The sequence below is a fragment of the Erinaceus europaeus genome, chromosome 12 (assembly GCF_950295315.1).
Source record: "Erinaceus europaeus chromosome 12, mEriEur2.1, whole genome shotgun sequence".
Classification (NCBI taxonomy): Eukaryota; Metazoa; Chordata; class Mammalia; order Eulipotyphla; family Erinaceidae; genus Erinaceus; species Erinaceus europaeus.
In genome coordinates, this window is record NC_080173.1 from 67,835,224 (window position 1) to 67,861,954 (window position 26,731).

Below are 26,731 nucleotides of genomic sequence, written 5' to 3' on the forward strand. Positions count from 1 at the left end.
TTTTGTTTTTTTTTTAACCAGAACACTGCTCAGCTCTGGCTTATGGTGGTGCAGGAGATTGAACCTGGGACTCTCAGACCACTTTAAGTGGAAAATTGGCAACAACAAAAAGAGTAGGTGTGAAGTAGGAGTCTGCTCTGACCAGCCGTGTAATTACTCATTTATTTTTAGACAATATTCTGTCTCACGTGTTATGATTCTGCCACATGACCAAACACACCAGTTTTTGTCCTTTCCTGTAGCTGATCTAACACACCGCCATTGCCTTCATGGGTGTCCCAAAGGGTGCAGGAGGACCATGACAATAACTCCCCAAAGAAAGCACAGTTCCAAAGCTTTCTCAATGCAGTAGGAGCTGCACTCAAATCTGGGTCATGCACATGACAAAGCAGTGCTCTATCCCAGTGAGCTATTTCACTAGTCCTAGTCTTACTGTGTTTTTGACATGCAAGGCTATAGACCTGGAGAGTAGCTATGAATTGCTTCAAGCCATATAACCGCGTAGGGAGGTGGGCACTGGGACAAGACTACACAAATAGCCTTCCCTCCCGCAAGTGACCTAGTCAGAGAAAACTGGCATCCAGGTGGGACACATCTATTACATCGACTTTCTACTTAGTAGGCCTGGACGGATGAACAGGATCAATCTATTGCTTATGACTGCCGATAAGTGCCGCACGCTGATTGGTTCTAGTTCCGGAAACGGAAAAGGGCGGCTTGGCAGGAATCATGGATGGAGAGTTAGAGTCGCGGACACAGGCGATTCGTCAGGAAACCATGCAGCCGCTGAAGAAGGATAGCGCTGTCTGTATGGTCTGCTTGGAGAAACCCAAATACCGCTGCCCCTCCTGTATCGGGCCCTAGTGAGTGCGGGAAGTCGGGGTGGGTGGCAGGGGCGCGAGTGTCGGGGGCGGTCGGGCTGCGGGGTGGGTTGTCCGCGCCGCCTCGGGGATTGACGCGGCCTGGCCTCTGTCGTTACAGCTGCTCGGTGACCTGCTTCCAGGAGCACAGAGGTGAGGCCCGCCGACCCGCCGCCGCTCTCCCTCGGGCCTTGCTGCGCCGGATCGCTGGGAGGCTGGGTGTGGGTGTGGGTGTGCCTCTGCCTCTCCTGATCTTAAACCACGCAGATCCTTTCTTCTGCCCTTTCCTTCTTTCGTCTTCGACTGTTTCCGCCGTAAAAGGCTGCTCCAGCCGCTCCTGACGCAGCCCCATCATTGGAACAAACTGCCCTGGCTAACGTTACTGAGAACAGTTTCTTTTCCGTAATGTCTTGTTGAAGAAATTTCTCGGCTGTGAAGCCCGGCAGGTGGCGCTGTAGGGTAGCGCACCGGACTTGGAGGCGCTTGGCTGAATCCCTGGCATCGCATGCAGGAGTGCAGTGCTCTGGTTCTCTTCTCTCGTTAGTAAATTAGTAAATCTTAAAAAGAAAAGAAAAGAAAGAAATGATTACTTGTCGATCTGAACTTTGCACTAGCAAAGAACATCCGTAGTGGGAGTCGGGCTGTAGCGCAGCGGGTTAAGCGCAGGTGGTGCTAAGCTCAAGGACCGGCGTTAGGATCCCGGTTCGAGCCCCCGGCTCCCCACCTGCAGGCAGGTCCCTTCACAGGCGGTGAAGCAGGTCTGCAGGTGTCTGTTTTTCTCTCCCCCTCTCTGTCTTCCCTTCCTCTCCATTTCTCTCTGTCCTATCCAACAACAACGACATCAATAATAACTACAACAATAAAACAACAAGGGCAACAAAAGGGAATAAATAAAATAAAATAAAAAATTAAAAAAAAAAAAGAACATCCGTAGTAACTGGACTCTGCCGAGAGTCACATACTCGTTATTTTATTGTATATGTTTTTTAAAGACACTATACCGGGAGAGATACTTAGGGGATTGCATTTAGTGAAGAGCGGTGGATGCCCCTTTGTAAGAAGTAAAGCATGTTAGGCAGGACTTCCTCCTGTGTATAAATTAATAAATGGTAAGGAAAACATGCAAACGGGAGGGATGTCTGTCTGCATGCTGTTAATGGTGAAAAAAAGTCCTCTTTGAAATAGATCTGCTTTTTTCTTTTCTCTTTTAACTGGACCACTGTTCTGCTGTCTTATGGTGGTGCCGGGGACTGAAACTGGGCTCGTAGGTATGAAACTGTGGTGTGACACTGATGGTGCCATCTCCCTGCCCCATTTTATTTTAAACTTTAAAAAATGTATATTATCTTTATTTATTTTTTGGATAGAGACAGCCAGAAATTGAGGGGAATAGAAAGGAAGAGAGAAAGGGTGGAATAGAAAGGAAGAGAGACAGAGAGACACCTGCAGCACTGCTTCACCACTCGTGAAGCTTTCCCCCTGCAGATGGGGACTCGGGGCTGGAACCTGGGTCCTTGTGCACTGTAACGTGTGCTCAACCGGGTGCACCACCTGGCCCCTTTAAACTTTATAGAAAAAAATTTATATTATTATTTTCCCTTTTGTTGCCCTTGTTTTTTATTGTTGTTGTAGTTATTATTGTTATTTATGTCATTGTTGTTGGATAGGATAGAGAGAAATCGAGAGGAGGGGAAGACAGAGAGGGAGAAAGACAGACACCTGCAGACTTGCTTCACCGCTTGTTAAGCCACCCCCCCCCCCCCCCGCAGGTGGGGAGCTGGGAGCTCGAACCAGGCTCCTTACGCCAGTCCTTGCACTTTGTGCCATGTGCACTTAACCCACTGTGCTACCACCTGACCCCCTAAAATGTATTTATTAACATGAAAGAGAGAACCAGAGAATCACTGATACATTTGAGGTAGGGGTTAAACTAAGGATTTAATGCTTTTAATGTTCTAGCTATACTACCGCTCAGGCTGCTGAAACTGAAATCTAATAGTATTTGTCAGTCTTTGTCCCCAACCTCCCCATTTACAGGTATCAGGGTGCTAGCTTAAAAAAATGATTTGTGAAGAAGTGCTATCTACCCCTCCCCTTTCCAGTTTCTGTCTCTTAAAAAAAAAAAAAGATGGGGTAGATAGCATAATGGTTATACAAAGTGACTCTCATGCCTGAGGCTTCAAAGTCCCAGGTTCAGTCCCACACACCACCATAAGCCAGAGCTGAGCAGTGCTGTGGTAAAAAAAAAGAAAGAAAAGTTTGTGTGCCCTGGGATGTGCATCGGGTACAGTACCAAACCTGTGTGTGCATATGCTGAGAATCAAACTCAAGCTTGAGTTAAGTGCTTTATTCACCGTGACACCTCCTCAGCGTCCCCTTTTGGCCTCTTAATTTTATTGACTGGTTAAGTCTTTTTTCAGTCTTGTACTTGCTCTTTATCCTCAGAAACCTCCCATCACAACCTCTTGCTATGCTGACTTTTAAAAAAAATTTTTATACTTATTTTCCCTTTTGATAACCCTTGTTGTTTTTTATTGTTGTTGTAGTTATTGTTGTTATTGATGTCATTGTTAGACAGGACAGAGAGAAATGGAGAGGAAGGGAAGACAAAGAGGAGGAGAGAAAGACAGACACCTGCAGACCTGCTTCACCGCCTGTGATTCACCGCCTGTGAAGCGACTCCCCTGCAGGTGGGGAGCCGGGGGCTGGAACCTGGATCCTTATGCTGGTCCTTGTGCTTCACGCCACGTGCGCTTAACTTGCTGTGCTACTGCCCAACTCCCTCTATGCTGACTCTTAAGTTACAAAGTTCCTTATTGGTGGGGCCAAGTGGTGGTACACCTAGTTAAGTGCACATATTACCATGCGCCAAGGACCCAGGTTCAAGCTCCCAGCACCCACTTCAGGAGCAGTGAAGCAGTGTGGCAGGTATTTCTCTTGTCTTCCTTCTCTACCTCCACCTCCCTCTAAATTTCTCTGTTCTATCAAATGAAATAAATAAATAATAGAAAGCCACGAGAGTTCCTCATTGGTTGTTTTCCTCAAGTTTCTAGTGTTGGTAGGTTATAGCAGTAAGGTAGGTGTGTGTATGTGTGTGTGAGATTGCACCCTTCCAGGCTGACTTTTTTATTCAGAGAGATAGAGACCACAGTCCTTATATGTCAGGGCTTAGTTTATCCATCTACTATGTTATTTCTCTGGTCCATTTTTTACATTACAGAGGGGAAGATACACAAGAGAGAAAGACCAGAACACTGCTCAGCACTTGTTTATAGTGGTGCTGGGGATTGAATCTGGGACCTCGGAGCCTCAGGCATGAAAACTTTTTATGTAACCATTATGCTCTCTTCCCAGCCCAGAAGTAATCTTGTTTTTTAAAAAATATTTATTTTATGAGAGATCAGAGATCAGAGCACTGCTCTGCTCTGGCATTTTTGGTGCTAGGGATGGAATGTGCAAGTCCTCAGCTCTTACAGCTGACTCGCCTTCTCAGCCACTACAGCAGTAGGTCTTTTTTTTTTTTTTAATTATTTATTTATTAATGAGAAAGATAGGAGGAAGAGAGAGAAAGAACCAGACATCACTCTGGTACATGTGCTGCCAGGGTTTGAACTTGTGACCTCATGCTTGAGAATCCAATGCTTTATCCACTGCGCCACTTCCCAGACCACATTATTATATTTATTTGTTGGATAGAGACAGTCAGAAATCAGAAGGTAGGGGGAGATAGGGAGAGAAAAAGAGAGACACCTGCAGCTCTGCTTCACCACTTGTAAAGTTTTCCCCCTGCAGGTGGGGACCAGGGGCTCGAACCTGTGTCCTTGCACATTGTAACATGTGCACTGAACCAGGTGCACCACCACCTGGCCCCAGCAGTAGGTCTTAAAGCAATGTCTGCTCCCATCTCTGCTTATTTCTTCATACATCTACTGGGCTGTCTGGAGAGTCACGACACATTTTTGCATAGGAAAATACGACCTGGGAGTCAGGGGTAGTGCAGCAGGTTAAGCGCACTTGGCACAAAACGCAAAGACTGGTGTAAGGGTCCCGGTTCGAGCCCCCCCGGCTCCCCACCTGCAGGGGAGTCACTTCACAGGTGGTGAGGCATGTCTGCAGGTGTCTTTCTCTCCCCCTCTGTCTTCCCCTCCTCTCTCCATTTCTCTCTATCCTATCCAATGACGACAGCAATGGAAACAATAATAATAACTACAATAATGATAACAACAAAAGGGGGAAAAAATAGCCTCCAAGAGCAGTGGATTCATGGTGCAGTCACCGAGCCCCAGCAATAACCCTGGAGGCAAAAAAAGAAAAACAAAGCATCATGACCTTTCCAACAATCCAGTATTTCCCACCTGGATGCTGATTTGGAGGGGACGGGACGTGCAGCCTTGTCACTGAAATGGAGGTAAATATATCTAAGATTTCTGTTTTTTTTTTTTCTTAGAGCACTGCCACCCTGAAACTCAACGTGAGAAAAAAATAAGACCGACTATTACTGCTGTAAAATCTGTAGGGAAAAAAGGTGGGTTGGTTGACTTCACACAAATCCATAAAAAGGTTTGAAATAGGATATGTTGAAAAGGAGATTTGGGATGAGGCTGCAGAGAACCAGGGGATCACTCTGGCATTTGTACTGCCGGAAATCAAAACAGGTTCCTCATACATATAAGTCCTGTGGTTTTATTATTACCATTATTGTTATTTTTTTCATTTTACCAGAACTCTGCTCAGCTTTGGCTTATAGTGGTGCCAGTGGTTAAAGCTGGGGCATGGGAGCCCTAGGCATGAAAGTCTTTCCATAGCCACTGTGCTACTTCCCAGGCCCAAGATGGTACTTTTTTTTTTTTTTGGTCTCCAGGGTTATTGCTGGGGTTTGGTGCCTGCACTATGAATCCACTGCTCCTGGAGGACGGTTTTTCCATTTTTGTTGCCCATGTTATTGTAATTGTTGTTATTGCTGCTGTTTGTGTTGGATAGGAAAGAGAAATCAAGAGAGAAGGGGGAGATAGAGAAGGGGAGAGAAAGACACCTGCAGATCTACTTCACCATTGGTGAAGCAACCCCCCTGCAGGTAGGGAGATGGGGACTCAAACCAGGATCCTTTTGCTGGTCCTTGCACTTAGTGCCATGTGCGCTTAACCTGCTGCACTACTGCGTGTCTCCCCACCCCTTTAAATAGAGGCAGAGGCAGAAAGAGACCGCACCTCCAGAGCTTCAGTTTGTTAGAGGCTGTGCTCAAACCTGGTTCACAGACATGGGAAAGCAGCACACTACCCGAGTGAGCTATTTCACCGGCCCTTCCTGTGTTCTTACCACTAGCCGCCACCTCGCATTTTAGTGTAGGTTTTTTTGGATGGGTATGTTTGGTTCCTTAATTTTTTTTTTTTTTTCATTTATTTTTATTGCATAGGAAAGGGGAGATAGAGAGGGAGAGAGAAAAATAGACATCTTCAGACCTGCTTCACTGCTTGTGAAGCAAGATGGGGAACTGGGCTTTAAACTGCAATCCTTGCACTTTGTACTAAGTGCACTTAACCTGGTGCACCACCGTCCGACCCCCCACCCCTGCATTTTAGTTTATAGGAGCAATTGTTGAAATAAATCTGTTGCCTACTTCTCTTGTCATAAGCAGTTGTGTTATATATTCCTTAGATGATGACGACTCTATAGCTGATTTTCTCAATAGTGATGAGGAAGAGGACAGACTTTCTTTGCAGAAGTTAAAGAATTTAGGTAAGTTTGTACTGTGCTTATTTACCTTGCCAGACACTGAGATGTATTTAGTCTGTAGAGAATGTAGTTTTTAAATTTTTATTTATTTTTAAAGATAGAGTCAGGCAGAGAATGTGAGAGACCACAGTGTTGAAGCTTCCTTCAATGTGGTAGGAGCCCTGCTCAAACCTTTGTTGTGCACAAGGCAAAGCAAAACACTATCCAAGTGAGCTGTTCTGCCGACACTATTAAACACTTCACTGTTGTATGCTGGAGATACTCTGCCGGCCACAGGACTGTCCCAGCCTGTCAACAAGGCCTTTCCCTTTGCCTGGCTGTCTGTGGATGGATAAGTAAAATTCTACTCCTCTTTCAAAGCTTGGTTCAAGTTTCCTTTCCTCAGCTAAACTTTTCTTGACCTTTTGTCTCTTCAGAACTGGGCACTTTTTCAAAAGCTGCTCATATTACCTGGTGGTAGGCCTTTCACCACAATGTGTGGTAATTTCTCTTGCACCAATCTATAGGGCCTGGTCCTACATTTATTCCCACGTCCCCAGTGCTAATTTACTGTCCATCCACGAGTGTAGACTAGGTAATCCCAGGATTTGATTATTATTAATCTGATTTTGGTAAAGTTTTATTTCATACAAGACAGAAGCCAGGCACATGCAGTACAGGAGATCAAACTGGAAGCCTTAGGCATACAAGTCCAGCGAACCACCTCCTCAGCCACAAGATTTTAAAATTTTTTTATATTTATTTCCTTTTGTTGCCCTTGTTTTTTATTGTTGTAGTTATTATTGTTGTCATCTTGTCATCATTGTTGGATAGGACAGAGAGAAATGGAGAAAGGAGGGGAAGACAGAGGGGGAGAGAAAGATAGACACCTGCAGACCTGCTTCACCGCCTATGAAGTGACTCCCCTGCAGGTGGGGAGCTGGGGGCTCAAACTGGGATCCTTACACGCCAGTCCTTGCATAGGATTTGGTTTTTTATTTTAAGACTGTTAATAAGAAAGAGAACCATGGGCGGGGGTAGATAGCATAACGGTTATGCAAAGAGACTCTCATGCCTGAGGCTTCGAAGTCCCAGGTTCAATCCCCCGCACCACCATAAGCCAGAGCTGAGCAGTGCTCTGGTGTTTCTCTCTGTGTCTTTCTTTGGATCTCTCTCAAAAATAAATAAATCAAATATTTAAAAAAAAAGAAAAAAGAAAAAAAGAAAGAGAACCAGACCATGAATATGGCATATTTGATGCCTCGGATCAAGATCTCACACCACTAGAGTCCAGTTCTTTATCCACTGTACTGCCTTCCAGGCTGCTATTTTATTTATTATTATTTTCTTAACCAGAGCACTTCTCAACTGTGGTTTATGACGGCGCTCAAGATTAAATCTGGGGGAGGGTGCTGCAGAGTGCACGCCTGGTTGAGTGCACGTGTTATCATGTGCAAGGACTCAGGTTCAAGCCCCACGTCCCCACCTGTGGGGGTTGGGGGGAGATTCACAAGTGGTGAAGCAGGGTTGCATGTGTCTCCCTCTCTATCTTGCCCTTCCTTCTCAGCTTCTTGCTGTCCTTATTAAAAAAAAAAAATTATAATTAAAAAAATAAGATCAAATCTGGTACCTCTGGTGCACCAGGCCCGAATGTCTGCTGGTAAACTGCTGTGCTGTTGCCCCAGTCCTTGCAGTCACACTGTGGTGTACCCAGTAGAGTGCACACGTTAGTTACCACATGCAAGGACCCAGTCCCCACCTGCAGGGGGGAGGGGGAGCTTCACTAGCAGTGAAGCAGTGCTGCAGGTGTATATCTCTCTCTCCCTCTCTCTGTCTTCCCTTCCTCTCTCCATTTCTCTCTGTCCTAACAACAACAACAATAATAACTACAACAATAAAAACAACAAGGGCAACAAAAGGGAACCGCCCAACTCCCTGCCCTCTTAATTTTTAAAAATATTTTTTATTATTGGGTAGAGACAGAAACTGAGATGGAAAGGGGGAGTTAGAGAGGAAGAGAGACACCTGCAGCACTGCTTCACTTGTGATGCTGGATCCTTGTACATAGTAACATGCTATTAACCCGAGGTGTCACTGGGAGCGCAGGATTTGTCATGTAGGCACCCAGCCCCAGTGATAACCCTAGTGACAGAAAATCAGTAAAATATCAAGAGCCAGAACCCAAGAACGTAACACCTACTGTGCCACTTCCCAAGCCGTAGGATCTGATTTCTCAGGATGCACGTGTTCACAATCACCTACATTTTTTGTTTTGCTTGCTCCCTACCCAGCCCCCAGGCTGTGCACCTGCACACTTCCAGTACTAGCAGAGAGGGAGACACCCTACAACACTCCTCTACCACTTGTTAAACTTCCCCTGTGTAGCTGTTCCCATGTGGTGGCTGGAGGCTTGCACCTGGTTTCTCATACATGGTGAAATGTGTGCTAGGTGAACTGTCTTCTGGCCCCCATTCATCACTCTTGAATGATAGGTGGTGCTTTATACCTGGTCCCATGGTGGTATTTATTAAGCTTGAGGCTAGAACCTAGTTGCTAATGGTTGTGAACAATTTTGGAAAGTTTTAGGTGCCCTACATAGACCAGACAACAGTTAACTGCTCCTTATCTGGCTTCACTTTGGATCTAGAGTATGTGGTCTGTCCCCAGACTGAACTTTATGATCACAATATGCCATAACCTAATGCTCTTGTTCGCTGTATTTGTGCTTATTAAATCATCTTGGGTGAAATGACAAAAAGTTAAGATACTCATAAAAAAAAAAATACTGAGGGGGGAGTTGGGCGGTAACGCAGTGGGTTAAGTGCGGTGGCGGTTAAGTGCGGTGGCGCAAAGCGCAAGGACCAGAGTAAGGATCCCGGTTCGAGTCCCTGGCTCCCCACCTGCAGGGAGTCGCTTCACAGGTGGTGAAGCAGGTCTGCAGGTGTCTTTCTCTCCCCCTCTCTGTCTTCCCCTCCTCTCTCCATTTCTCTCTGTCCTATCCAACAACAATAACTACAACAATAAAACAAGGGCAACAAAAGGGAATAAATAAATATTAAAAAATATGAGGAATGGTAATCTAGTAGATCACAACTTGGAAATCATTTGACAGTGCTGGTTCTCACCTTGTTTAGCTGAGGCACTGGGATTAATTTATGGGTTTAAAGGTTAAGGGAGCATCTTTGCTGTAAATAACATTTGAAACATTTAACTTATAGTTGTCTTAACCTGTTTCCACTTGACTAAAAACATTTTTTTTAATTTATTAAAAAAAAATTTTTAAGAGGACTCTGCAGCATTAAGAAGTTTACTGCTAAACCCACACCTTCGACAGATGATGGTTAGCCTCGATCAGGGGGACAATAAGGCAAAGCTCATGAGAGCCTGCATGCAGGAGCCCTTGTTTGTGGAGTTTGCCGACTGCTGTTTAAGTATTGTGGAGCCATCCCAGAATGAGCATTCTTAAGATGGACCATCATGCTGCTTCTCCATCACTCCTGGAGCCTGTCTGATCTTCTCCCAAGAGACTAGGCTGCTGTGGGACCACCAGCTAGGATGGTGACTTCCAGGACGTACCCCAGCTGGTGTAGGGTAGTAGGTGATGGCTTGCTGCCATCAACTGTGGGCTTGGCTTTCATGTAGAGATGGGGGTACAAAAGGTCCCAAACCCTTCATAAGAAATTTGACATCCAAGTGGCTGCTTTTATGTTTTATTTTTGGTACAGTTAAGATAATAGACATCATATATATTATTTGTAAGTTCCATTCTCATTTGAGTTAAAACTTGCTCAGTATTACTAAATAAAATTATGGTTATACAATGTGTTACTTATCCTTGGTGCATAATAGGACTGATTGAAATTACATTAAATAAATCAGCATAATATTAAATAGGAATGCTTTTTTCCTTTGTAAGGAACTAAATGCAAAGTTTATTCCCAGCCAAACATTTAGAACTGATTTTGACTGTTCTGTTTGTGAGACTGGCAGGCCTAGGGGTCAGGTGCCCCACTTGTAGTGATGGACAACACTCAAGTCTTGAGTTTTATCTGTAAAAGTAGTCAAAAGTTCCTGCCAGTGTTTGAGATGCAGGTTGGAGCCCAAGGCCCATGGGTGTATTCCCAGCTGCAGCCTGGAAGGTTTCATGGTGCTTGGTTTCCCTGTGGGAGTAATTTGGCAGGTGTGTGCTGATTAAATGTCTTTGGCAAGGCAGCTGGCAGGAAAAGGCTTTGTAGGAACAAAGGCACCTAGAATCACCTGGCCAGATGAGAGTGGAAGTTGAGAAGAGATCACACGTGGCCCAGTCTATTTCTTTCCAGCAGAATCTGATTAAAACCAGTAACAGTGTCAGGTGAAGGTTCAGGACAGATATCAGAATAGCGCAGTGGAGACTTTCTGCAGTGAAACTTTATTGATCCCTGGGGAGAAAGACATAGCTTATTAGCAGAATCCCACTTCACAGAGCAAATACTAGAAATGCAGTGAGATGTAGACAAGTACTAGTGTGGTCACAATAGTAGCAGGACTAGGCTAATACTTATTCTATGACGAGAGTCCAAAACAGTATAAAAGTCTTAAATATAAAAGTTCACATCTGGGTGTCGGGTGGTAGCACAGTGGGTTAAGCGCACATGGCGCAAAGTGCAAGGATCCCGGTTCGAGCCCCCAGCTCCCCACCTGCAGGGCGGTCTTCACGAGCGGTAAAGCAGGTCTGCAGGTGTCTATCTTTCTCTCCCCCTCTGTCTTCTTCTCTCTCCATTTCTCTCTGTCCTATCCAACAATAATGACATCAATAACAACAACAATAATAACCACAAAAGTGATAAAACAACAAGGGCAACAAAAAGGGAAAAAAAAGGCTTCCAGGAGCAGTGGATTCATGGTGCAGGCACCGAGCACCAGTAATAGCCCTGGAGGAAAGAAAAAGTTCACATCCATGTAGTATGAGACAGATGCGGAAACAAAAGTTTCATCTCAAGGTCTATCACCTTCCACATTCATATGAGCGTTTAAAGCTGGGAAGTTAACTGACACTGATTAGCTTATGTGTACTGTCATGACAGATTTTACCCAGATTGTGGTTTGTAGTAATTCCCCTGCTTAGGAGAACCACTGTTTCCTTCTGCCTTGTCAATTTCACTTAATCCTTACTGTAGCCCATGTAATAGTATAGTATAATCCACATTTTGTATGCTGCCTGACTCCTCTCTAGCTCCCATAATGTAAAAATCCAGAGCACAGGGGGCCGGGCGGTAGCGCAGTGGGTTAAGCGCACGGACTGGAGTAAGGATTCTGCTTCGAACCCCTGGCTCCCCACCTGCAGGGGGATCGCTTCACAAGCAGTGAAGCAGGTCTGTAGGTGTCTTTCTCTTCCCCTCTCTGTCTTCCTGTCCTCTCTTGATTTCTCCCTATCCAAGAACAATGACAGCAATAATGGCAACAACAACAATAATAACAAGGGCAACAAAAGGGAAAAAATAGCCTCCAGGAGCAGTGGGTTTATAGTGCAGGCACCAAGACCCAGCAATAACCCTGGAGACCAAAAAAAAGCCAGAGCACTTGGACCACTGGCTCACCTCCTTGTCATTTCCTCAGCTGGAAAGAGATAAATCAAGGAATACAATATGAGGGACACATAGTGCCAAACCCATTGCCAGTAAAGGGAATAAGCTGTCACCACAATCTCATGTTTTGAAAGAAAGACGAGGTCTTCAGAGATGCTTTTAGGCAGTTTTTAACCAAGTGAAAGGGCAGGGCTCTGGAAAACTCCTAGCTGTTAATGATGGGAACTAAACCTGCAGCCATTTGGGAAGCACAGGCTTCTGGTCAGAAACCCCCTTCTGCACCCCTCAACCCCCAACACACAGTGGGACTTGAGAGCAGGACATCCTGTCACACAGCTTACCTGAGGCAGTGCTCGGATGGATGTGATTCCATCTTGTTCCTGTGCTGTCTGTACAGTACAGCTGCTGTGTTTTTGCTGGGGGAGCTGAAGACAAGCCCAGACCACCAGTTTCCTCTGAAAACTTCTAGTGCCCACATCTGCACTGGCCAGGACCAGCCCCAGAGGCCAGAGGCGGAATATTGCCCCCTGGAGCTTGGTCTGTGCCTGGGACAGTGGGAAGGAGCTCTGGGAATGGGGAACTTGCAGGTATTTCTCTTCTACTCCATCCAGTTCTTTAGAAGCGAGGAAGGCCATTCTGCTCTTAAAAGAGAATACCACTTTATAGGTTTTCAACTTATTATCTCTTTCCCTCTCTTTTTTAAAAACTTTATTTAGGATAGAGACAGTGAGAAATGGAGAGGGAAGGGGAGACAGAGGAAAGAGAAACACCTGTAGCACTGCTTCACCATTTGTGAAGCTTCTCCGCAGGTAGGGACCAGGTGCTTGAAAATGGAAACCAAAACTGTAACAAGTCAGCATACCAAAGCAAACTGAAAAGGTGCTTGGTGGCAAATAGGTGGATACATGTCTTCATCTAGACTAGCTCCATGTGGCAGAACTGCCCTGACAAAACCCAGGGCAGATAAGCCTTCATCTGTGCTACTTTAAAAAGCCTTGTTGAGATCTAATTAATAAACTATGAAGACCCACCTTTTGAAAGTACACACAGTTCCAAGCATTGCTTTTGCCACTATCCCCCACAACCACCCTGCAGTGTACATAGGTGGTGGTGTGCCCATCTCATCCATTTTGGGATTCGCAGGGCCTATATTCCACACCAGGCCTGTCTGGTATCAAGACATTATTTATTACCCACACGGACTTCCTGAGTCAGATACTCACTCTCCATCTCTGCCATGCCTGTTTGATGACCGTAGCAGCTGTGTGTAGCTTCTGGATATGTTTCCGGATTAACCAGGAGCGAATGGCTAAGGGATTTGCACAGAAACAGGAAAGAGTAACGTGTTCATCAAAATTATCGATAACAGGCTGGAGAGACAGCATAATGGTTTTGCAAAAGACTTTCCTGCCTGAGGATCTGAGGTCCCAGGTTCAATCCCTAGCACCATGAAAGCCAGAGCTGGTGTCAAAAAAGAACTAGTGATAACCTGGTTCTGTAGCAGCACTAGAGTTTGAACTACCTTTACAGTGACTGGCTACCTTGTGTCACAACAAACAGTACAGTACTAACAATAAAGTAAAATTGACTTTATAAGCACAGCTCAGGCTCATTCTGTGGCAGTGTTCGAGGAACAAGGTTTACTCTGCATCCTTTAAAAATACTTGTTTTTGGGGAGTCGGGCAGTAGCGCAGTGAGTTAAGCGCAGGTAGCAACACTGCTTTACCACTTGCAAAGCCTGCCCTTACAGGTGGGGACTGGAGGCTCGAACCTGGGTCCTTAAGCACCATAACCTGTGTGCTCAACCAGGTGTGCCACCACCTGGCCCCGGCTTTTGCCTTTTTTACATGGACCTTGGAGCTCAAGAGGTAATGATCTGTTATGAAGGGGGAAAATGACGTGAATAGCTATGTAGGAATGGGAAAGGGTAACTAGAGGCGGTGCTGTGGTTACAGAGCCGGACTTGGAAGCATGAGGTCCTGTGTTCCATTGCTAGCAATCCATGTGCCAGAGTGATGCTTTAGTTCTCTCCCCTCTCTCATGTTAAATCTTACGGGAGTCGGGCGGTAGCGCAGTGGGTGCGCAAAGCGCATGGACTGGCATAAGGGTCCCGGTTCGAGCCCCTGGCTCCCCACCTGCAGGGGAGTCGGCTTCACAGGTGGTGAAGCAGGTCTGCAGGTGTCTTTCTCTCCCCGTCTGTCTTCCCCTCCTCTCTCCATTTCTCTCTGTTCTATCTAACAATGCCGACATCAATAACAACAACAATAATAACTACAACAATAAAAATTTTTTAAAAAGCAAGGGCAACAAAAAGGGAAAATAAATATAAAGACTTTCATGCCTGAGGCTTAAGTCCCAGGTTCAATCTCCAGCACCGCCATAAGTCCGAACTGTGCAGTGCTTTGGTCTCTTTTTCATTGAACAGTAATAAATAAAATATTTTAAAAAAAATCTTCAGCATCTACTACTTACAGAGCACCTTTCTTTGTGGTGTGACCTGATTTCCACTGAGCTGGAGATGCTCTGGGAGAGATGGCAAGGGATTTGAATTCTGGAGCACTGCTGTCTTAAGGCTGGGCACAGGTTATAAGGGAACCCGGGACAGGATTTCCAAGGGAACTGGTATCATGAGGAGTCTGTTCAGTCACCCATACACTCAGAGTGGCTGCAGCGGGCCCCACCTGGCATGGAATGGTGACTGCACACCTTGGGCCCCCCTCTCCTACCTGCCTGGATGAGCACGGCAGCCCGCCGTTGCCTCTCCTGCTTGCGGCGCTGGTGACGCCTCCAGCTACCCTGGATGCAATGGGCACACTGCTCTAGCACCTGGGCACGTCCGTGTTCCAGAAGCTCCAGCTGGGAGAAGGGACATCCAAGATTCTCCGTTTCTCTGATCCCTTCCTTGCCCCATGCCCATCCCCAGGACAGCTCACATTCTGTTCTCTCCACTTGTCCCGGTAGCTTACCATGGAGTCAGTCATGAACACCTTGGTCTTGCCACAGTGCACTGGGGTTGGCATGGCCTCGGGTGGGTCCCCTGAGGTAGCTAGAGTTAGGGCTGGCAGAGTGTGAAGGATGTCCCGGAGGAGAGGTTGTAGCATGGCCTCTGCCAGTGGAGAACTTCCTGGAAGGTGGGAGACAGGTCCTTTCAGTGCTCAGTCACCCATGCTCCTCTGGTAACCCCCAACACTCCACAGGGGCCTCTTTCCTGCTATTCCTGCCTCTAGTTATTTCTCCTGCTTTTTTGGGTTGGTGGTGGTGGTGAAGGCAGAGACTTTCTATTCGCCCCACAGTCCCCTAGCTGTTCTGAGGAATTGTGGGGTCCCCACTGATACCCCTGCCCTGGACTGCCTGCAGTCTCCATTCCCATGGGTCCCCTGGGGCAGCATGGCAAGGGAGTCTTGGTGCCTAGACTGGAAGCTGGACTCTCAGGCTACTCAGAATTTTTCTCCATGCCCCCAAACATGCTGAGAGTCAAATAGGGCCATACTCCCCCTTAGTCCTTGCTGTGTAAGGGAAAAGAGAACAAATGCCCAGTGGGTCTCCTGCATCTCACAGGGCTGAGTCCTACAGAGGGAAGATTTACCTGGGGGCTCTGATCACTTTTAGCAGCCCAGTGCCTCTCTGGAGACAGGCTGCAAAAGGAGACACCATAGACAGGAAACAGCAGCAATATCAACCAGGGGCCAGGGGGGCTTTGGGCAAGAGATACACAGCAGAAGAACAAACCATGGAGAGAAGAGAAGAGAGGAAGTAAGGAGAAAGCAAGAAAGGAAAGTGACCAAACTGGCTGGGAAGCAAAGCAAAGCAAAACTGTCTCCACTGGGTCTGACGCATCCAGGGTGAGGCCCTATGGCTGGGGAAACCGTTGCTGCTGGGCTCAGCCTACCTAGCACCCCGTCTTTGGCTTCTTATTCACACTCCCACAGCCGCAGGGATCACTGCAGGCTGGCAACACTGTAGCCAGGCCATTCCCTTGAGATTAAAGCTGAATGATTTGTAGAGGTGTCCACCGGCGGACTCTAGGGGGGAGCTGAAGTTCACATTAGCCCTGACAGGGCTCAGAAACTTGCCCAATCTCTCTTCTCCCACTGGCCAGGCTGTGTAAATTATCTCTCTTTACACCGAATCAAATGCTTATTAAGACTGGCCCACTTCCCCTAAATGTTTCCAGACTATCCACATTTCTAGCTTCTTCCAGGGTCTGTGATGAGAGCAACCTTAATGGTCTTTAGAGCATGTGGCTGTAAACACTTCCTCCTTTGAAGTGCCTCTGATCTGTCCAGAGAATAAACTCCAGCTCCTTTGACTGGACCCTGCCTGTCACTTCACACAATTCTCTGCTTTTATAAGCCAGCAACACTTACAGGCTAGGGCTCAGACACATGATACCTGTAAGGCCTTTGTTCAGATCACTTATCCTGTATTGAATAACCCCCACTTGGCTAACCCCATCTATCTTCAGACTCCATTTCTTCCAGGATGCCTTCCCTGATTCACACATCAGCACATCTAAAGCATCCTGCTATTAGCACTGCCTTCCCCCTTTCCCCATGTTATGTCTTCTGGCATGTTTCCCCTCACTGAATCAAGAACCATAAAGGCAAGGTTGTGTTTTATACATCTCTGAACCCCCACCTCTGAGATGGCAGAGAGAAGGTAAACTGAACAAATGAGAAGCAAGTGGGCTTCACTCACCTGAACGCTCTTCAGATGGGCTGTGGGGGCCAAGTGGTACTCGAGGAAGGAGCCTTCTCAGCAGTGCGTATCGTTCCACAAAGTTCTGATGAGAGACCCTGGATGCCAATGTGGGTGGTAGAGGGAATGACTTCACTCAGGAGCTCAGAGCAAAAAAATTCTATTTAATCTGCTCAGGACCCAGTGAAGTGTGGCCTTAACTATGCCCACTGAACTAGGATGTGGGTTCTGGAGAGCTTATTAGGGTCACTCTTAGGGGCCACTGGAGACCACTGTAATCTGGTTCTGCTTTTCCTGGTCTCTTAATGGGGGTAAGCAGCCTGCCTCCTTTCAAAGGGGGCTACATTGTAGGTCTCCCCTAAAACAACTGGATGAGTTCTACTTCCTCTTGATATGTCTCTCTGTACTTCTTGCTCCCAAGCCTGACTTCTATTTCTAACTGCACCAGTGTTGGCAGAAATCTCCACTGGATGACTCCAGGGACCTGAAGTTGAAGTTAGCTGCTAGAACACGTACAACAGGGCTCTTGTAGCAGCCAGTGGCCAACACTTAGTGTGCCTCTTGCCCAGCCTCTGGGTAGCAGGTATCCAGCTTGACTCTCTCCGTTCTAGAGCTGTCGGAGCCTCCTGAATAGCCAGAAGCTGGGCTTCCTCCTCCACCTGACTCCTTCTAAGGTTTCTCTACATTCTCATCACCCTCTCTTCTGAATGTGAGCATTTCTCAGGTCCCTCTCCCTTTCAATTTCCTCCTTAGGCATTTCTCCTCCAGTTCTTTTTTTTTTTAATGGGTACTTTTTTTTTTTTTGCCTCCAGTTATTGCCGGGGCTTGGTACCTGCAACACGAATCCACTGCTCCTGGAGACCACTCCCCCACCCCTTTGTTGCCCTTGTTGTTTTATCGTTGTGGTTATTATTATTATTGTTGTTGTTGCTGTCACTGGATAGGACAGAGAGAAATTGAGAGGAGGGGAGAGAGGGGGAGAGAAAGACAGCCACCTGCAGACCTGCTTCACTGCCTGTGAAGCGACTTCCCTGCAGGTTGGGAGCCAGGGGCTTGAACCGGGATCCTTATGCCAGTCCTTGTGCTTGGCGCCATGTGTGCTTAACCCGCTGCACTACTGCCTGACTCCATTTTGTTTTTAAATATTTATTTATCTATTCATTCCCTTTTGTTGCCCTTGTTGTCTTATTGATGTAGTTATTGTTGTTATTATTGATGTCGTCGTTGCTGGATAGGACAGAGAGAAATGGAGTGGAGGGGAAGACAGAGGGGGAGAGAAAGAGACCTGCTTCACCACTTGGGAAGCAACTCTCCTGCAGGGGAGCTGGTGGCTCAAACCGGGATCCTTACTCTGGTCCTTGTGCTTTGCGCTACCTGCGCTTAACCCACTGTGCTACTGCCCAACTCCCCCTCCAGTTCTTTTTAATAAGATGCCTGGAAACGAACCAAGAACCTCACACATTCAGAACACCACAAAAAGGCCTCTTCAATTTTTAAATTTTATGTGTCGGATGGGGAGAGGGGCACATACTTGGCAAGGTGTATGTTCTGCCTGCTGAGGTTTTCCCTAGTACCCTTTAAAAGACATACAGAGTCCGGGAGGTGGCACAATGAAAAAGGCTTTGGACTCTCAAGCATGAGGTCCCGAGTTCAGTCCCCAGTAGCACATGTACCGGAGTGATGTCTGGTTGTTTCTCTCTCTCTCCCATTATTTCTCATGAATAAATAAATAAAATCTCTAAAAAAAATAAAAGACACACACACACACACACATATATCTTGCTTTATTTTTCCTTAGGTTTATTTATTCCTTTTGTTGCCCTTGTTTTATTGTTATAGTTATTTTTGTTGTTCTAGATGTCATCATTGTTGGATAGGACAGAGAGAAATGGAGAGAGGAGAGGAAGACAGAGAGGGGGAGAGAAAGATGGACACCTGCAGACCTGCCTCACCGCCTGTGAAGCGACTCCCCTGCAGGTGTTTCTTCCCTAACACAAATATCTTGTTTTAACAGAATAGAGAGCAGTCTACCAGCCTTATGCACTGACACACGAAAAACTGCTTGGTACAAAACAATGCACAGAAAATGAATGGATGAATAAATTTCAGGCTGACCTAAGTAGGCCTGCCTCCATCTCCACAGCCTGCAGGGCTGAGCCCCTACTTCCATCTTGACATTGACCCTCCCTCCCACCAGCAGTGACCAGCCCACTCACCGGGTGGGGAAGCCAGCAGCACTGATGTGGATGGTTTCCACTAGGCCACAGGCCTCCAGCTGGCTCAGAACCTAGAAGGGTGGGGAGACACTTGTAGCATGGCCCAGGCTGGAAGGGATGTGTGGGCTCTCCTGAGGCAGTGAGAAATCCAGGTTCCTAGCAAGCCATCTCCCATGAGAAAGGCTCTTTACCTGATGTGCAAAGACAAGTGCTTTCTGACTCTACCCTGCCTCTTGCCATCAATCCCAATGCCACGTCAAGTAGCTCAGTTTAGAGCACTCTCCTGTATCATACAACAAAACTTATCTCTGTGCCCCTCTACCCCCTAAGTCCAGTAACCTGAGTAAAGGGTGGTGGTAGCTGGCCACAAGAATGCTTTTGTGCAAACTAGAGAACAATTCTACCTTTGGTCAGAAATAGCCACATTGTGCGGAAACTGTGAGGGATGTCTGTCAACTTTCCTAATCTCAAGAGACACCCACTTCTCTGAGCAGCTGCAGTCTCTCATCAGGACACATGGTGTGGTGAGCAGAGGGCAAGATGTGCTGGACCCGTCTTTCTTGGATAGGTCATTGTGTACTACACAGACCACACAGCCATGACTGCTGTGTCAGGGTGTCAGAGGCAAGACTTTCCTGATGGTGGGCACAACCTGAGAGACCCCTCCCACTCCCCCCAGCCACTCCATTCTCAAGTAGTTTTGCCTTAGTCCTCCAGGATCTTGGCCAGATGGGACTCTCTGTAAAGTCTCTTAAGCCCAGAGGGAATTACCTCTTCCTGGATGAAGGTCTGTGCCTGGCCCTGGCTGTTAGGCTTGATGCAGCGAATGTAGTGGGGTGTAGTGCTATGCAGGACCTGCAGAAGCTGCTCCAGGGAGGCCTGCAGAGAGGAAAGGCCATGGCATTAGGCAGGGATGGAGGAAGCTGGGGCACACCAGCTGGAGCCTGGTTAATGACTGAAGCCCTAAGCAGCTGCTCAACCCGAGGCCAGGGTACTCATTTGCCGTGGAGTAACTACTCTGGGTATACCCAAAGCGCTGTCCTCCCGCGGCTCCTCTGGCTCCTCTTGCTCCCCTCTGCCTCCAGGCCACCCCACCCACTTTAATGTGGTACCTCTAGCATGTGTGATACCACTAAGTCATTTCCCTACCTGATTTTTAGCCTATATATCTTTTTGTGGGGGGTGGGAGGGAGAGGGAAGATATACCCCAAAGCACCATTCCAGCCCTGATGGAGCTGCATCTACTTTTGTCCTTGGTATAGGTCATGATGCTCCCATATGGTGCCAGGTGTTGAACCAAAGGCCTCACGCTCAGAATGCACACAGTCTACTGCACGCTCAGAATGCACACAGTCTACTGCACAGTCTACTGCACGCTCAGAATGCACACAGTCTACTGCACAGTCTACTGCACGCTCAGAATGCACAGTCTACTGCACGCTCAGAATGCACACAGTCTACTGCACAGTCTACTGCACGCTCAGAATGCACAGTCTACTGCACAGTCTACTGCACGCTCAGAATGCACACAGTCTACTGCACAGTCTACTGCACGCTCAGAATGCACACAGTCTACTGCACGCTCAGAATGCACACAGTCTACTGCACGCTCAGAATGCACAGTCTACTGCATGCTCAGAATGCACAGTCTACTGCACAGTCTACTGCACGCTCAGAATGCACACAGTCTACTGCACAGTCTACTGCACGCTCAGAATGCACACAGTCTACTGCACAGTCTACTGCACGCTCAGAATGCACACAGTCTACTGCACAGTCTACTGCTGATCCACTCTTGGGACACCAGGGCTCCTTCTTGACCTGCCCCCCCTCCCCCCGCCAGTTGCCCTCCCTGCATCTGGTCTGTCTCTTCCTCTCACGTCACCAGAGCAATCTTCCTAGCAGAGAACAATCTCATGCCCTCCTCCCCCGCCCGCTAGTGATTCAGGCTGCAGCCGTTATTAGCAGGCTCAGTCTGTGTGCTGGATGTGGTGACCAAGGCTGACACGAGTCAGCTGCTCCTCTCTCTGAGCTCAGATTATCCAGACCTTAGATGGGCTCCACAGTGGCAAGTTCTCAGAGAGACTGGGCAGGAAAATACTCATCAAAGCTGGGCTCCCTTAGATGACTTCTCAGGGAAACTGTAATAGTGCTGAAGAATGATAAGGAATTGGGGGCCTGGGCAATGGCACACCTGGTTGAATGCACAGGTTACCATGCTCAAGGGCCCAGGTTCAAGCCTCACCTGAAGGGGAAAAGCTTCACAGGCAGTGAAGCAGTGTTGTAGGTGTCCCTCTCTCCCTCTCTACCCCCTTTCCCTCTCTATCCAACAAGATTAAAAAAAAAAAAAAAAAGTGGGAGAGAGGTTGGAGTTGAAGGGGTGGTGTTGAGGACTATCCCACAATGAGGCAGTAGGTGTGAGGGTGGCGAGACAGTAGAATGCATGTGATACTGGAGGTGACAAGCCTATGGAGGTAGAGCAGGATGCTGGAGAAGTGGGAGCTGGCCAGGTCACAGAGGTCCCCGCAACCACTGCTCTTCAGTGATCGCCCTCTGAGTAGTAGATGAAGCCCGTCAGGCCCCTATGCTTATCATGTTAGTTATACTGACAGTCCATTTGTCTGTTTCTTTTTTTTTTCTTTCTTTCTTTCTTTTTTTGCCTTCAAAGGTATTGCTGGGGCTTGGTGCCTGCATTACGAATCTACTGATCCTGGAGGCTATTTTTTTCCCTTTTGTTGCCCTTGTTATCGTTATTATTATTATTGCTGTCATTGTTGTTGGATAATACAGAGGGAAATGGAGAGAAGAGGGGAAGACAGAGAGAGGGAGAGAAAGACAGACACCTGCAGACCTGCTTTACCTCGTGAAGCGACCCCCCTGCAGGTGGAGAGCTGGAGGCTCAAACCAGGATCCTTAGGCCAGTCCTTATGCTTTGCGCTATGTGCGCTTACCCAGCTGCACTACCACTTGGCCCCGCCGTTTGTCTATTTCTTGTCTCTGCTTCCATATATCACTACCAAGTCTGAGGATTGCAAGTGTGTCTACTTGACTTCAGTGCTCCCCAGGTGAACTGCACCAGTCCTTGGAAGGATTCAATAAACATCTGAGATCCATGACTTAATTCTGCATGCCAGCACCACTAGACTCACCTTGAACTTGGACACCACTGTTAGTACAGGGGCTCTGCTCTGGCCAGAGCGCTCCTCTGGGGACTTCTCCTCTGGGTCAGTGGGAAACAGCACCTTGAGCAAGGGGTCCTGGGACTGCTGCAGGAGCTGTGTCAGCTCAGGGGGAACGGGGTCCTGTTGGAAAAGGACGAGGGTCATGGGGGTAGATAGCATAATGGTTATGCAAAGAGACTCTCATGCTTGAGACTCCAAAGTCCCAGGTTCAATCCCCCACACCACCATAATTCAGAGCTGAATAGTGCTCTGGTATGAGAAAACAAAGGGCAGTATGTGAGGGAGGGCAGAGTGCTACTACCTAGGGCTGTCTACAGGCTTGCCAGGCCTGCTCACCCAGCCCCAGAAGGGCTTCTAGGGAAGGACAGGGGCCTAGTCTAGTAGCCAGGAGATCTAGTGTGATACAGCCACTTCTGGATAGGTCATGCCTGATTAGTATAGATCTCAGGTATCTGGGTCCAAGAGGTGGCCCTGGATTCTACGAGAATAGTCAGGAAAGGGGCCATATGATAGGAAACCACTGTGTGTGTGAAGCAATGACTCTGCACCACCCAGACCCCCACGGCCATGCCCCATCCACACCTTATTCTTCTCCACCAGGCCTGCAGTGTGGTAGCACACAGGCCCTGCATAGTGTTTCACAATGAAGCTGGGTTCCCGACTGAGCTTGTCGTGGCCCAGGCAAGGGCTGCCTGCCAGGGCACTCTCTATCCGTGTCCGGAGCTGGGTTGCACTGCTTGGCCGATTAAGGCGGCATTCCTGTATGGGAGGGGATGGGCTATGTGTCCCTGTGACAGTAAAGTTAGCACACAGATAATAGTGGGCACAAGAGGGAGTGGGTTTAGGGATTAGCAAAGCCATTAGACAGGTGGGGAGACAAACACAGAGAAGGCACAGGATAACCCCAGAAAAGCCCATGACCAACTCGTGTTCAGTGAATCAGCTGCCTCTCCCCACCTCATTTATGAGGGAGCAGATACTGATGGGGCTCCCCTCGATGAGATCCAAGCAGGCTTGGTTGTCCTGGTAGTTGACAAATGACCACTCCAGGCCTTCAACTGCATACTCTTCCTAGGAGGCAAAGGTGGTGGGGGAGGTAAGAGGGACAGAAGACAGCTGTTGTGGTCTGAGGTCCAGACAAGCCACCTCATAGCTGGTCTCAGTGCCACAGCATCCAAGAATGAACAAAAGAAGTTCCAAGTCAAATGCTGGGATGGGGCTGAGGGGCCCAGGAGAGAGGCCAGCACCCCTTCCCCCCCACACACACCTCTGCTCACCTGCTGAGCCTTTAGATAATGAGCCACAAAGTGCTGCTGCAGCTTTTCATTGGCGTAGTTGATACATAACTGTTCCAGGCTGTTGTCGGGAAATGACTCAAACCCGTACACATCTAGCAGACCTGGAAGGATTGGGACAGCCCATGAGTCCACTGCAAGGAGCAGCGAGGGACAGGAGGACTGCTGGAGCCCATCCGTGGCAGCCTGGGGAGGAGGCTGTGTGAGCGACTCCCAGCATCAGGCAGAGTACATCTCTACCTCACTGCACAGTGGTCACCATGTCCTTCTCAGACCCTGAGAACTCTGAACGACTGAATGAGATGAGGGACAGCTCAGGCAGCAGGTCTGTTTCAGTTTGACTACTCTCTCGACAGGCCTTGTTCCCAGTAGCCCAACTAGGGGAAGTCTCCTACTCCATGAGCAGACCTCCTTGGTACCTTTTTTTTTTTTTTTTTTAAATTATTTTATTTTAATTTTTTCCTTGGTACCTTTGACCTTGCTTTCCTTCCTCCCCTATCTATCCTACAAATGTTATCATGTCTTTTAAGTCCTTTCTTTTTTTTTTAAAGGTTTTTAAAATTTTCATATTTTATTAATTTTTCCCTTTTGTTGCCGTTATTTTTTTATTGTTATTGTAGTTATTATTGTTGCTGTTGTCATAGTTGTTGGATAGGAGAGAAATGGAGAGAGGAGCGGAAGACAGAGAAGGGGAGAGAAAGACAGACACTTGCAGACCTGCTTCACCACTTGTGAAGTGACTCCCCTGCAGGTGGGGAGCCGGGGGCTCAAACTGGGATCCTTACGCCGTTCTTTGGACTTTGCGCCACGTGCGCTTAACCTATAATTTAAAAAAAAACTTATTTACTTATTCCCTTTTGTTGCCCTTGTTTTATTATTGTTGTAGTTATTATTGTTGTTATTGATGTCATTGTTGTTGGGTAGGACAGAGAGAACTGGAGAGAAGAGGGGAAGACAGAGACAGGGAGAGAAAGACAGACACCTGTAGACCTGCTTCACTGCGTGTGAAGTGACCCCCCCTGCAGGTGGGGAGCCAGGGAATCGAACCAAGATCTTTACTCTGGTCCTTGCACTTCATGCCACCTGCGCTTAACCCACTGTGCTACCACCCAACTTCCCCCTAAGCCCCCCCCCCTTTTTAAAATTTATTCCCTTTTGTTGCCCTTGTTGTTTTATTGTTGTAGTTATTATTGTTGTTGTCGTCGTTGTTGGATAAGACAGAGAGAAATGGACAGAGGAGGGGAAGACAGAGAGGAGGAGAGAAAGACACCTGCAGACCTGCTTCACCGCCTGTGAAACGACTCCCCTGCAGGTGGGGAGCCAGGGTTCGAACCGGGATCCTTATGCCCGTCCTTGTGCTTTGCGCCACCTGCACTTAACCCGCTGCGCTACAGCCCGACTCCCCTAAGCCCTTTCTAATCTCATCTCTCAGCCTTCCCTGATTGAGACAAGGTTCCTTGATAGATAAACTATCATCCAAGTCAGCTCTTAGGTCTCCTTTGTCTGGCAGCTCTTACTAGGGTCTAATGATGGAATTATGATGGATGAGCTGTGGGCACTGAAAGACAGACACCTCATTGCCAGACATTGACAGGTGAATAAGGAGATGCTGCAGAGGAGGGAAGGGCTGCTGGAGTCATAAAGTGGTCCAGGGCTCCTGTCTCGCTGTGCAGGCCCCTGCTGTTGACTTTTTAAAGAAGCACACCCACCAGGCTGAGCCTCTTACCTATGAAAGTGGTCCAGGAGTCAGGGTCTGCGCAGATGTTGCTGTTGATCACTGATACCAGCCAGTCAAATAGCCTGTTGAGGTGGGGGTGGGAAAGTGGATTCTGGTGAGAACAGGTCAACTATCCCTCCAGTCAGGATACTACACCCTGGAGGGCCTGTATTCTGAGCCTGACTGCTCAAGGGCTAACCCCTTAACTTCTATTCCTGCCCAGCCGGTTTTGACTTACTCCAGATGCAGGCTACAGCTGTGTGTGTGTGTTTCCAGGTATACACATACCTGACCTGCCCTCCCAGCACAAGTGCAACCAGACCCAAGGGTTAGACAGGAAATGGGTCTGGATCAGCGAACTCAGTTTTTGACTAGAAGAAGCCAATTGACAGGTCTGAGTGAGGCTTGTCAAAAAAAAGAAACAAACAAATAAAAAAAACAAAGTGGGGGTGGAGAGGTGATGGTGAACTGGTAGAATGCACATACTGCCACATGCAAGGACCCAGAGTCAAGCTCCTGGTCCCTACCTGCAAGGGGAAAGCTTCATGAGTAGTCCTGTCTGTCCCTCCACACACCCTCCCTTCTCCATTTCTGTGGCTATAAAAAAAAAAAAAAAATACAGAACTTTGGTGGTGGGTGTGGTGTGGAACTATACATTGTAATCTTATAACTTCGTAAGAATTAATAACAAATAATAATTTTAAAAAAGGGTGGGATGGGGAAATGGCTGCTGGGATCAGTGGATTCATTATATAGGTACTAACTAAAACCCAGTGATAATAACCCTAGTGACAAAAAAAAAAAAAAAAAGAAAGAAAAAGAAAAACAGCAGCAGTCCAGGAGGTGGCACAGTGGATAAAGTGTTAGATTCTCTGGCAGGAGACTCTAGTTTAATTCCTGGTACCACATACATTACCAAACAATGCTCTGGTTCTTTCACTCTACTTTTCTCTTATCAGTAAACAAATAGGTCTTAAGGAAAAACAAACAAATCACAAGTTCACTGGACCTCCCTGCAAAACTCTTATCTGCAGAGCCCAAGGTTCAAAGTGATGCCATAACCCACACATCAGTCCCACATGCCTGAGGCTAACAGTGGAATCCCTCACTCTGAAACTACTTTCCATTCTGAAGTGAGGTGATTACAATGTGGTGGCACTGCACTACTGATGGATTTCTTCCTTAGACAATTTTTTAAAAGGAACAGTTTTGCAGCTTTTTAAATTCAGCAAACGGTTTCTATTTTTTGCAACAGTGGCTTCCAATACCCATTTGAGGTAGTAAAACCACATGGCCTGATGCTTACCATGTAAACTGTTCTGTGGTTAGTGACTCACAAGGTGATTATATTCACTTTGCAGTGACCTGATTCTAAGTTTGGCCGGAGATTCTTATTTGAAATCAGCTTTGCAACTGAGGAAGCTGCCTCTTGCTGAACTGCTCAGTCTAGGTCCAATTGCCCTGGGTCATTTTTAGGTAATCTTGGT

At 47.4% G+C, this 26,731-nt stretch overlaps 2 protein-coding genes across 7 annotated transcripts in view; one reads left to right on the forward strand and one right to left on the reverse strand.

Moving 5' to 3' along the window:
• Positions 1–686: 686 nt before the first annotated feature.
• Positions 687–26,720, forward strand: ZNHIT3 (zinc finger HIT-type containing 3). 2 transcript variants are annotated; one of them, XM_016185507.2, is made up of 5 exons: positions 687–863; positions 982–1,013; positions 5,308–5,385; positions 6,516–6,596; positions 26,606–26,720. In XM_016185507.2, the coding sequence occupies exons 1-5, from the start codon at positions 730–732 to the stop codon at positions 26,611–26,613; spliced, it is 333 nt and encodes a 110-aa protein (XP_016040993.1). In that variant the 5' UTR covers positions 687–729; the 3' UTR covers positions 26,614–26,720. The 2 variants fall into 2 exon arrangements, with proteins under 2 accessions (XP_016040993.1, XP_007517058.2); XM_007516996.3 differs by lacking the exon at positions 26,606–26,720 and adding an exon at positions 9,857–10,265 and having other exon boundaries at positions 691–863.
• The window catches only part of MYO19 (myosin XIX), a 41,624-nt gene continuing 25,159 nt past the window's right edge, over positions 10,267–26,731 (reverse strand). For all 5 annotated transcript variants that reach the window (XM_016185505.2, XM_060203897.1, XM_060203899.1 and 2 more), the window contains 13 exons: positions 25,254–25,327; positions 23,510–23,631; positions 23,190–23,303; positions 22,815–22,991; positions 22,200–22,352; positions 19,822–19,929; positions 19,051–19,121; positions 16,835–16,932; positions 15,103–15,260; positions 14,863–14,992; positions 13,360–13,445; positions 12,478–12,777; positions 10,267–10,990 (listed from right to left, as the gene is read on the reverse strand). In XM_016185505.2, the coding sequence (XP_016040991.1) occupies positions 10,862–10,990; positions 12,478–12,777; positions 13,360–13,445; positions 14,863–14,992; positions 15,103–15,260; positions 16,835–16,932; positions 19,051–19,121; positions 19,822–19,929; positions 22,200–22,352; positions 22,815–22,991; positions 23,190–23,303; positions 23,510–23,631; positions 25,254–25,327 (1,720 nt within the window). In that variant the 3' untranslated portion in view covers positions 10,267–10,861. The remainder of the gene's footprint in view (positions 10,991–12,477; positions 12,778–13,359; positions 13,446–14,862; positions 14,993–15,102; positions 15,261–16,834; positions 16,933–19,050; positions 19,122–19,821; positions 19,930–22,199; positions 22,353–22,814; positions 22,992–23,189; positions 23,304–23,509; positions 23,632–25,253; positions 25,328–26,731) is intronic.